The 12,331-nt window shown below is 54.7% G+C and overlaps 1 protein-coding gene across 1 annotated transcript; it reads right to left on the reverse strand.

Moving 5' to 3' along the window:
• Window positions 1-6,923: 6,923 nt before the first annotated feature.
• Window positions 6,924-8,985, reverse strand: LOC103171770 (leucine-rich repeat-containing protein 4B-like). Its single transcript, XM_007884556.2, has one exon. The coding sequence runs from the start codon at window positions 8,929-8,931 to the stop codon at window positions 7,000-7,002; it is 1,932 nt and encodes a 643-aa protein (XP_007882747.1). The 5' UTR covers window positions 8,932-8,985; the 3' UTR covers window positions 6,924-6,999.
• Window positions 8,986-12,331: the final 3,346 nt, after the last annotated feature.

Here is a 12,331-nt window from a genome sequence, read left to right on the forward strand (position 1 = left end):
AACTTGGCTACAAGATGGGGAGTGGGGAGGAAATGTGGGCCGTTTTGATATGGATACAGCGAGACAGACAGAGAGAGAGAGAGAGAGCGACAGAGTCCTGATAGACTCCTTCCTCTCATCTCTTACGGGGCCTCAGAACTGACGCCTCTGGCACAGACTCCGCTATCTTATCTTCGCGGGCGAGGAAAAAGATCTCAGGGGGTTGTTGGGGGGGGATTCTCGGAGCCCAGCCTCAGGCATTGCTTTGGGGGGTAATCGGGGAGAGGCGGAGTGGGGAAGGGGAACAGGAGAGTGTGATTGAGTCACGTTGACGCTGACACGCAAGTCCCGCTGACAAATGCGCACTCTCTCTCTCTCTCTCTCTCTCACACACACACACACACACACAGTAACTGCTAAGACCACAGAGAGAAACAGACAGAAACACACACACACAGTCACAGTCACCCAGAGACAGACAGTCAGTCACGGATAAAATAATAATAATAATAATCCTTGCATTTGACACGCGTCTTCGAGACGTCTCAAAGCGCTTCACGGGTAGGCACCGGAAAGCGTAGTGACCGTGCGTTCTGGGGCGAGACGCGGCAGCCGATGGCGCCCGGCGGCGTCCCCACAGACAGCCGCGGGTTGAGTCGCGACCAAATTATTATTATTATTATTATTTCGAAGGGGTTGTTACCCCCGGAAAAGCCAATCCGCCAATCGACTAACAAGCGGGTTCCGACTTACCGCTGGGAGACAGAGAGAGAGAGAGAGAGAGACACACACAGTCACAGAGGGAGACGCACACACACACACGCGCGCACACACGCGCACGCAGTCACAGAGGCTGTTTCTGGCTACAGTGCAATGCGCAGAGTTGAATGGATCGTTTAAGAGTGATTTATGATCTTGGATGAGCTGTCGACAACGCCTGTGGCCTCACTTCAGGGCACCTGTTGATTTGAAATAACCTTGGCTGCGTTGGCCATTTCGGTCTCTCCGAAGCCCCCCCCCCACACCCCCCCCCCACCCCCAACCACTCTCACACGCACCAATTACTCTGGGACTGTGCACAATGAGAGAGAGTCGCTGCTCTCTCACCATTGCTAACGCCATCTCCAGCCTCCGCACACCCCTTCTCTCTCTCTCTCTCTCTCTCTCTCTCGCTCTCCCTCTTCATCTCCAGTTTGTTCAACCGGCACATAGTTCACTCACTGATCAATTTGCACCTCGACCCCATAACATTTTTTGCCCCTCAGTTTTGTGCGCAATCGGTTGTCGCGTTGCGCCCACAAACTATACAGTCAGTTCGCTTTGCAGCGAAGCAAATTGCCTGAGAATCGCTTGGCAATGTCTTGGCGACGTGATAGACGCCCTATCATTACCGCCTCCCGTCTTCGCGACGTCTCGAAGACGCGATAAGACGCTTATTATTACGATCGTGATTATGATGCCATTTGCAAGGATTATTATTATCCCTCTCCCGAAGAATGACGGCACGATTTGTGGGCGAATTTGTTCGCAAATAACAACACGCAGACAATAATAATCCTTGCGTCCGTTACAGCGCCTCAGCGAGTTGTTGAGACGCCGAGGTGGGACGTTGAGGAAATAATTTACGTTGCGTGTGAGGCTGCGAAAAGGATATATTTAAAGCCATTTCACAAATGAACACCCCGCTGTTCAAGAGCAACGAAGCCTTAAATTGGTTCAGTCTCCAAACTAAAGATATCTGGGTCAGAGCCTAATGCGGGGTTTTTTTACAACAGTGAACATCCGAAAAGTAGCCCCGAGGGTGAGCCGTTAATCCCACACAACTAGTCGCTCGCTCAACGTCCCCGCTATCCTCACTCATCTTCGAATCCCTGACACCTCGCTCCCTCTCCAGCCTGCTCACCCCCCACTCCATTACCCCCCCCCCTCCGCCCCCCACACGCCTCCTGTTCCACTGGCTCCTGCCTCCCGCTTTCAGTCACTACGCCCCCCCAAACCCTCACCACCACCCCAAACCCCCACTTCTGTGCCGCCACCTTGCCCCACCGCTCCCCTCCCTTCCCCATCTTCAGGTCTCCGGGACGCTGCCGTGCGCGAGTGGGCCGCCGTGTAAAGGCAAGTTGTTGTCGTCGTCGTCGTCGTCGTTGCCGTCGTTCGAGCACTTGGTACTTTCGAGATGTTGTACTTCGGATAATTGGTCGACAACAAGTAAGTTATTTGTGCTGTTTCCCCCCCCTGCAGCGAGTTATCGGAGCCTCGCTATTATTACACGAATACCTTTCCACGTAATATGGCGTCTTTCACATCCCGGCGGACGTCTCAAAGCGCTTCAGGGGATCGGCTGGAAAGGGTAGTGACTGTGTGCTTCGCGGGCGAAACGTGGCAGCCAATTGCGCACACCAGCGTCCCCACAAAGTAACGGAGCGAGTTGCCGAATTATTATTATTAACGATGCCGAGGGGATAGCAGGGAGAAGAGATGGGGTGAGAAGGGACGCAAGAGAATAAGCACAAGATAAAGATTTGGGTATTAAATTTAATCCAAAACCCTTTCAATCTATAATAACATAACACTTGTAAAAGGAACAGTTTGAGACAACAGTAACTGCCTCTCTCATGGACATACTTTTTTTTTTGTTTTACTTAAAGAGAATACAGTTGGTATGATTCTGTACAAAGGTCTTAGTTCCACATCATGATATGATATTCATTAGAAATGTAGAGAGAGAGAGAGAGAGAGAGAGAGAAAAAAAAACACATGTTATTCTGCAGGGCCTCAGTGCTTTGACTCATCTGTTGGGAGAGCTTGATTGAACCTGTTCGATGAGGGAGTTTGGGTGGGGGGGTGGGTGGGGGTTTGGGGGGGGAGAGAGATGCCTAACTGGATGGAGGAGCCGGGGAGTAAATAAGCTGAGGACTCTTAACCATCTCTGCGGAAACCAGGACGTACACCCTTGCTTCCCTCATTCCCAATAGGGAACACCCGTGACTGACTCACTCTCCTCATCCTCCAACATAGCCCATTAGAAATCAGGTCCCTTTGCGCTCTCTCTCTCTCTCTCTCTTTCTCCCTCCTCTCCGAACCGCTGCTTTCGGTCACCCTCCTACACCCCACCCCCCCCCCCACCCCTCCCTGCCCTCCAGATCCCAACCCCCAGCTCGGGTGAGGATTTCCTGACTGTTCACTCCTGAACGTGAAAGGCGCTGTTGTTGTTGTTGTTGTTGTTGTTGTTGTCATCTCTTCCAATCCGCGTGGCGCCATTATTGCTTAACACAAACCAAACTTCCCAAACTGCGCACACTGTGCAACCCCGGTCTCCACCCCCCAGCCCGCCCGCCCTTTATTTGTTCCCTCATTGAGCTCCGCTCCCCCTTCTCTGTTCTCTCTCCACCCCCTCACCCCCCCACCACCTCATCCCAACTCAACCCCGTCCATGAAATCATAGAAATGTGCAGCGTAGAAGGAGGCCATTCAGCCCAGCTAGTCTTCACCGGCTCTAACAGGACGCTTTCCATTCATTCCCACCGCCCCTGCTCTATCCCCCTATCCCCACATCCCCTTCAAGCCTCTCTCTGCTTCGTATCGTGATAAGGCGCTGTATCAAATGCGAGGAGTATTATTATTATTATTATTATAATTATATTCCTGTCTCCATCTCTCTCTCTCTCTCTCTCTCCCTTCATCATCTGAACTCTGTTCGGGATTGTGCCTTCGAGAATAATAATAATAATAATAATCAATAATCCAGCTTTCATCACGTCACCGAGACGTCTCAAAGCGCTCCACAGGGTATACTGTGAAGTGTAGTGACTGTGTGTTTTGTGGGCGAAAATACCACAAACAGCCGTGGATTGAGTGACCAAATTATTATTGTTTTATTTATTTATTGGAGGGATTATTACCCCCCGGAACAACCGGGTTCCTACTTGCTGCCTGGCAAACAGAGGCTCGCGTGGGTGCGTGTGAGGAGTGAGGAAACTTGCCTCAGATTTCGCCCCGACCCGCCCGGGAATCGAACCCGGGTCCTCTCGCTCGCGAGGCGAAGGGGCGGGTAGCGAAGTGGGGGGGGGGGGAAACGAGAGGAGTTTTTCCACAGAGCAAATTGCTGACAAGTCAACCTGAACACCTTCTCATACGGTAAAAGGAGAAAACGGTCCAACAAAAGAAGAAATTCACATTTTCCATTTGTTTTCATATATGAGCCTTGAAATAAGACTTAAAAATACCAACTACAAGAAAATAACGCAATGAGATTGAAATTTCCGGGGTCTGTACTGTTGGCTTCTCAAAAAAAAAACCTTTCTTTCTTCCTCTCTCTCTTCTCTCTTCCCTCCCTCCCTCCCTCCCCTCGATCTGTCCCTCTCTCTTCTCACCGTGGAGATAGTTTCCAGCCTTGGGACGTCCTCCTGACGTGAAAGGCGCTACACAAATGTAATCCGTTGTTCTTGTTGTTCTTCCTTCAGGGGAAGAAGTCGCAGATGAACACCTTTCGAAAGTGAGCCCTCCTTTTCCTCTCCCCCATTCCGTTCCCCCATCGCTCCCTCCCTCTGATTTCCCCCTCAACCCCACCCTCACCCTCGTGGAAACCCGTCGCCATTCCTTAGAGCGGGGGTTTGGGGTGGTGGGGGTCCAACCTTTTGGCTGCCGAGGGCCAGATGTCCTATTTGAGAAATGTCTGTGTGCCCCATAAGCAATATTTTTGTTTTTCCCTTCCAGAAAAATAACATTTATGGGTCATGGAGGGAGCAGGAGGATCAGATGAAATGGAGGGAGGGAGAGGGCCGGATGCGGCCCGCGGGCCGCCAATTGGACCACCTTGCCTTAAGAGTATCCATAACCTAATCACTTGAGAGCTCCATCTATGTGTGGACATCTCCCTGTTGTCTATCTCCCACCCCACCCCCTCTCTCCCTCCCTCTACCCTCCCTCTCTCCTTCCCTCTTTCTCCATCAAACGACAGACCCTCCTTTACCTAATCCTGGAAAGCAAATGGCTGCAGATCTGGCGAGAGCCAAGACTTGTGAGTGACTCTAATTGGAGTTGAGGTACAGATCAGCTGTGATCTCGCGGAATGGCGGAACAGGCTCAAGGGGCTGAATGTTCCTACGCGCACTGAGGAGGTTTGACCAACCGAAACCATACAGCTTGCCTATATGGTAGATAAGCTTCCAGCTACTTGTCCATCTTAGTATCACCCTATAATAATAATAATAATAATAATCCTTGCATTTGAACAGCGCCTTATCACGTCTTCGAGACGTCTAAAAGCGCTATGAAGTGAATTGATTGTGTACTTTGTGGGCGAAACGCGGCAGCCAATTGCGCACAGCAGCGTCCCACAGACAGTCGTGAATTGAGTGACCAAATTATTATTTGTTTGGAGGGATTATTGCCGGGTTCCTGCTTGGTAAACAGAGGTGTGTGTGTGTGTGTGTTTGAACCCGGGTCCTCTCGCTCGCGAGGCGAGGGCTCTAAACCCTGAGCTACAGGGACTCTTCCAGGACTTAAAGGATCATTTCTCTTTCAACAAGACACGGGAACTGTAAAAAGCGCGTTTTTCTCCTTAAAAACGGTTTGAAAAGCCTCTCCGTCTCTCTCCCTCCATTCCACCTTTCCCCCTCCATTCCCTGCCCCCCCTTCCCCTTCCCCCTTTTTCCCCTGTAACGTTGGAAAGAAAGGGCTTGGAATTTCAAGAGCTGTTGTGCGCTTTGTGCGATCAGCGACTCGGAAAACACTCTTCCGTGTGCGATGTTCGATGGCTGTTGGAATGAGAGAGAACAGGGAAGGGGGAGGGTGTGTGTGAGAGAGAGAGTGAGAGAGTTGGGGGGGGGGGGGGGGGGGCGGTGGGAGGAGAGTGCAGTTTCTATCCAGAACCCCCTCTCTCCCCCGTACAATAAAAGGTCAACGCTAAGGTCCTTAAAAATGGCGTATGATCAACCGTTTGGAATCACCTCCTTCCTTCATCTCAAACCCACACCCCCCCACCCCCACCCCCCCCAAACCCTCTCCTCATCCAAAAGCCCTCCCTCTAAAAGTCATTGCCGGCGTAGCTTTGAACGAACCCCGACAATGAAGACCAATATCTGCGGGAAAAAAAAATGTCTGCCTTCCTTCCTCACGTCCAGTTCAGTTTGGTTGAGCGAGAGAGGGAGCGGAGAGGGGAGAGAGAGGGATCCCACCAAAGTTTCTTAAACTCGTCTCAATTGCTTCTCTCCCAAAACTCCATCGCAAATTTATCTTTGTCTCGAAGCCCACCACCACCCCATCACCCACCCGACAACACTCTTTCCCCCCCCCCCCCACCCACCCCACCCACCCCTCTGGTTCACACGTTCCCCCAGCGAGAGGTCCTTGGAGGAGTCAGATCCTTGGACTCTCAATAAGAGAAGGTCCCACACAACCCCCACCGCCCGCCGCCCGCCGCCCGCCCAATGCTCTGGTGAGAATCTCGCTCCATCACTTAGAGTTGTGGCTGTTGGTTCAAGGGTCAAAATGGCCCCCACCCATTGGTTCAAAGGTCAAAGGCAGTCACACCCATTGGTTCAAAGGTCAAGGATGGACACACCCGTTGGTTCAAAGGTCAAGGATGGCCCCGCCCGTTGGTTCAATGGTCAAGGTCAGCCAGGCCTGGGAGTTGACGGCTGCAAATGGCGCCTGTTTTTGGAGAGAGAGAGAGAGAGAGAAAAAAAGAGAGCAAGAGAGACGGTTCTCTTCACCAGCGGCCGAAAGGGAGACACACAGTGAATGGCCGGCGACCTTTTTTGGGATCCTTCCTGGTGATTTGCGGTGAGACCCGGCGACAGTGGAGTGCGTCAACCTCAACGGGGTGGGGGGGGGGGGCAGTCCTGGATTGTCATGGGGGGGGATGCGGGGGGCGAGGAGTGGGAGAGCAAGAGGGCAGAGGGGGTAATCTCTTGCGATGTAACAAGATGGCCGCTGGGGGGGGGGGGTGGCATGGAGGTGGGTGGTCGGGTCCCGTCGGAAAGAACCATTGCCTCGAAACCGCGCACAGGTGAGAGCTCAGATCTGCGTCTCCTGCACGTTCTCCTTGGAGCTGGACTTGAAGAGCAAGGGCTCGTGGACGGAATTGTGCAGCGGGTTCTTAGTGCAGTTCAGGGCGCTGGTGTTGTTGTTGTAGTGGGCCTTGTAGGCCGTGTAGTGGTTGAGGGGCCCGTGCTCCACGGCGGGGAGGGCCAGGCAGTTGTCCCCGGTGGTGGGCTCGCCCAGGTCCTCCTCCACGTTGATGATCTCGATTGTCCTGGCCTGCCCGTGGTGCTTGTGGAGCTGGTGCTGCTTCCGCAGCTTGTAGAAGATGATGAGCATGACGGCAGCCATGAAGGTTATGGCCACGAAGCAGCCGATGATGATCTTGGTGGTCTTCATCACGTCGTCCAACCCGGCCATGATGTTGTCCATCACCTCGGTGGTGATGGGCACCGTGAAGACCCTCTCGGTGGTCCTCGTGCTGCGAGGGGCCAGCGAGGTGGTAGAGTAGGAGGCGTCCCAGCCTCCCGAGGGCGTGGGTCCCGGCTCGAACTCGGCCCCCTTGGGCTCGTCCACCACCTCGACCGTCTCCACGGTGACGGTGGTGAAGTAGCTGTAGCTGTTGGTGGTGTCGACCGCCGAGACGTTCAGGGTGGCGGAGGCCGTGGCGTTGCCGGCTGAGTTGCTGACCAGGCAGGTGTACAGGCCGGTGTCTTGCATGGTCACGTTGGTGAAGTTCAAGGTCCCGTCGTGCAGCACCGAGATCCGCACCCGGTAGGAGCCGTGGGTCATGAGGGTGCCGTTGGGCGTCATCCAGTTGACCGAGGTCATAGAGGTTGCCGCCCGGCACTTCAGCTCGGCTGCCATGCCCTCGGTCACGTTCAGGTCCGCCGGGGGCTCCACGATGACGGGCGCGTAGCAGGTGAAGTGACTCTGGTCCAGCTCGCCGATGTAACGGGCCTTGAGGTTGGCGGGCGAGTGGCAGCGGGCGCAGCAGGTGGTGTTGCTGGGCACCGTCTCCTTCAGCCACCAGCTGAGCCACAGCACGTCGCAGTTGCAGTGCCAGGGGTTGTGGTTGAGGTGGACTCGGTCCAGGCGGTGGAGCGGGGTGAACAGGTCGTGGGGCAGGGACGTCAGGTTGTTGTGGGACAGGTTGAGCTCTTCCAGCGACTGCAAGTCGTCGAAGGCGTTGCGTTCGATCAGCTGGATCTGCGCGTGCATGAGCCACAGCTTGCGGAGGCTGGTCAGACCCTGGAACGAGCCCGGTTGGATGATCTCCAGGCGGTTCCCGGAGAGCTCCAACTCCTCCAGGCGGCTGAGCGGTGTCAGATTGGGGATCTCCACCAGGTTGCACATGCCCAGGTTCAGGTACCTGAGGTTCATCAAGCCCTCGAAGGCGGCGTCCGAAATGTACTCCAGCTTCTTGAGCTCCCCCAGGTCCAGCCGGCGGAGAGACTGGACCCGGTTGAAGGCGTACGAGGGGATGCTCTCTATGGGGTTGTTCCTCAGCCACAGCTCCCGCAGCTTGGAGAGGAACTCGAAGGCCCCGCTGGGTACCATGGTCAATCGGTTGTCGAACAGCTCGAGGGTGTTGAGGTTGCTGAGGCCGTTGAAGGCCCCCACCTCGATGTGGCGGATCAAGTTCTTGCTGAGCTGTAGGATTTCCAGGTGACGCAGTTGCTTGAAGGTGTCGGCCTTGATGACCTGGATGACGTTCTCCTGCAGGTTAAGGTAGCGGGTGTTGGTGGAGATGCTGGCGGGCACTTCCCGAAGCTCGTGGCGGGTACAGATGACTTTGCTGAACTGGTTACTGCAGGAGCAGCCCTCTGGGCAGACGTGGGCACCGGCCAGCCCGGCCCCCAACGACGCCGCCCACAGGCTCAGCAGGACCAGGCGGCTAACAGTCCTTCCCAAGCTCGCTCTCATCCTCTGCGAGTGATGTACCTTCATCATCCTCATCATCATCATCGCTTACGTTCATACTTTGTCCCCCTTTCTTGACCGAAACATCCAGGTGTGTCTGTGTGCTGCAACAGAGGGGGGGGGGGAGGGTGGGTGGGGGGTGGGGGGGGGTGTGGGGGGCAAGGGGTGAGGTGCAGAATCCTTATTAATCTTTAGATAATAATAAGAATTAATAATCTTTGCATTGGCGTCTTCGAGACGTCTCAAAACCCTTCACGCGTGGCGAATTTAACCGTGTGTTCCGCCCGGCCGAGCGCGGCGGCCGATCGCGGCGCAGCAGCCTCCCCGCAGGCGCTCGCGGACGCCGTCACTTCACTCCGCTGCTCGCGCTTTCGATCCCGACGGCTTGCAAGGGTAGCGAGCTGGAGGGCTCGACCGGGTCCGGGGCGCCTGAATACAGGGGCCCGTCGCTCTCGTTCTCTCTCTCTCTCTCTCTCTCTCTCTCTGTCTCTCTCTTTCTCTCTGGTTAGCTTTGAGCTTCCGAGCCCCCGAAGGCATCCGGCATCTCGAGAAGGTGACACTTCCTCACGTCTGGGAGAATGGCAGGGTTTATATTTAGAAGGACTTCTGTCGTTTCGATCACCTCCGCTCGGCTGCTCTCGTGCAGGGCTGACGCGGGGCTGGATCTCTGTTCCGTTCACCGCCTTCGGAACAGGCCTGGGCTCCCCCTCACAGAGAGGCCAACCAGAGCGGTCACACATACACACGCGTACATACACACATACAGACACACAGACATACATACACTCCTCACAGCACTGCTCTGCACAACGTCCTGCTCTCGGCAACAGAGAGAGACACCGTAAAGCTTCCTCTACACTGTGCGTCCGTCCACACTCCCGGGTCAGGGTTAGAGATACAGTAAAGCCCTCTCTACACTGTGCGTCCGTCCGCACTCCCAGGTCAGGGTTAGCGACGCAGTAAAGCTCCTCTACACTGTGCGTCCGTCCACACTCCCAGGTCAGGGTTAGAGACACAGTAACGCTCCCTCTACACTGTGCGCCCACACTCCCAGGTCAGGGACCGCACAGTCGAGACACAGTGTAAAGCTCCCTCTGTGTCTAACCATCTGAAAATTGCCTGTGGCAAACCATTCTGTGTTCCAATAACTCTTAATTATGAAATGTTTCTCCTGTCAGACATGGAGAGGGCACTGATACAAAAGATATTGGTTTAGTAGAGGGTACTTAAGTCAGACACAAGTGGGTCCAAGAAACTTTCACACGCACAGACACACACACACGCACAGAATTTTTTCGCTCAGAGGGTGGTAGAAATCTAGAATTCTCTCCCCCAAATGGCTATGGATTATGGATCCATCCACACCTTCGAGAGCGAGATTGATAGATTGTTGGTAGGTCAGGGATATAGGGAGAGGATTGGTTGAGGTACAGATCATCAAGGATCTGATTAAATGGCGGAACAGGCTCGAAGGGCTGAATGGCCTCCACCTCACACATCCCCTGACGTAGAAGGCTCCACTTAAATCCAATGTGTCGGTGTTTATCAGACTTAAGCCTCGGAGAGGCAAGAAAGAGTAAACAGCGTAGACTCGATGGACCGAATGGCCTCTTTGTGCACTGTCACACACTAGGAATCGTCCCGCAGCAAACGAGAAGGCAATGTGCTAATTTGTCGGACTTGGGGGTGGGCCCTCAGCTCCTGTTAACCCTACAGCCAAAGCCCTAACTAACTAACTGACTAACTAACTAACGGGGAGGGTTGTCCTCGCTGGACAAGCAGTGGGAAAGCTTGGCCAGACAGCGATATCAATGGCCGAGCTATGTGTGGGTTTAGCTGGTTAGACTCCAGCAGTTACCCCACAACGCACACTCTGGGCTCCCCCCCCCCCCCCCACAAGCCTTGGCTCTCAGCAACCTGTGCCTAACACTCTCCGGAATTAGGCATGCGGGGGTGGGGGGGGGGGGCGTCCCTCCAGGGAGAGAGAGACCGAGAGAGAGAGAGAGAGAAAGAGAGAGAGCGCATTCCATTCCAACCATCTCTCTCTGGGGAGACCGGGTGTGGTCGGGGGGGGGGTGTGGGGAATTCTCAGTCGGGTTTGGAGACCCTGAAGCAACGGGTGACGGGTTTCCGAGTGTGTCAGACACCCATCTGACCCTAAAAACCCGATCCCCTGCAGATTGCCAACCCCTTTGAAACGATGTCCCTTTAAGGGAACTTTGGTGTAGGTGTTCCTCAGAACACCTTCTCTGTACGTAGGAATCACACTTCAAACTGATTCACACGACTGAAGGGCACCTTATGGTTACACGTTACCTCTCGGTCGGTAGCGTTCTTGCCTCCGAGTCAGAAGGCTGTGGTTTCACCCCCCACCCCCACCCCCCCCCCCCCATCCCACCACCCCACCCACTTCAGGGACTTTGGAGCTCACAGTCTGAGCTCAGGGGTTGGAGCTCTCGCCTCGCAAGCGAGAGGACCCGGGTTCGATTCCCCGGGACCAAACCTTAGGCAAGTTTCCTTACTCCCCACGCACACCCGGTTGTTAGTTGACTGGCGGATGGCTTTTCCGGGGGTCGTAATCCCTTCAAAAGAATAATATTCTTGTATTTATGGAGGATATAATAATAATAATTATAATAAAAACAGTCATCGTAGTCCTTGCGTTTGATACAGCGCCTTATCAGGTCATTCAGACGTCTCAAAGCGCTTCACGGGACATAGCGTGCGGTGTAGTGACTGTGTGCTTTGCGGGCGGAACGCGGCAGCCAAGTGAAACACGGCAAGGGCAGGGTCTCAGAGGGGCAGGAGCCCAAGGTCTTAAAAGGGGGCGCTGCGAAACGGGGCGCGTCTGAATCGGAAGGATTGGCGGCGGGCGGGGGGGAACGGGAGGGCGAGAGAGAGAGAGAGAGAGAGAGCGAGAGAGAGAGAAGACCTTTGACAAGGCAATGTCACTCTTGTCTCCCATTCGTCAAGGCTGGACGATTCCCTCCCTTCGCCCTTCTTCCCCCGTCCTCCTTGCGCTCCCCCCCACCCCCCACCCCTCTCCGGCCAGTCAGCCAACGAGCTCCATCAATGTCTCGCAAAATCCTGTTGTCACAGCGACGGTCTTAACCTTGAGATGCATCTGCGGGAAGTCTCTCGGAGGGCAGTGTTCCCTCTCTCTCTCTCTCTAACTCTTGCTCACAGCCCATTGGTGCACTTCCCCACCCCCCGCCCCGACATACGTGACAGACCTGCCACGCTCTAAGTGTTTATAATTGATTCCGATTACGCTAATAAGCCGAGCAGAATCAAATGCGTCAAAGTACCTGTTCCCCAAGGGCAGCCTTCCTCCAACCCTGACCTTGTTGTGTCTGTCTCCGGCTCAGGGGCACTGACTCTGGGGCAAAGCCGGGGTGGGGAGATGGGGCGGGGGAGTTAAAGGTTACCCCCCCTCCCCCTCCCA

Source organism: Callorhinchus milii, unplaced genomic scaffold, assembly GCF_018977255.1.
Source record: "Callorhinchus milii isolate IMCB2004 unplaced genomic scaffold, IMCB_Cmil_1.0 Scaffold31, whole genome shotgun sequence".
Classification (NCBI taxonomy): domain Eukaryota; kingdom Metazoa; phylum Chordata; class Chondrichthyes; order Chimaeriformes; family Callorhinchidae; genus Callorhinchus; species Callorhinchus milii.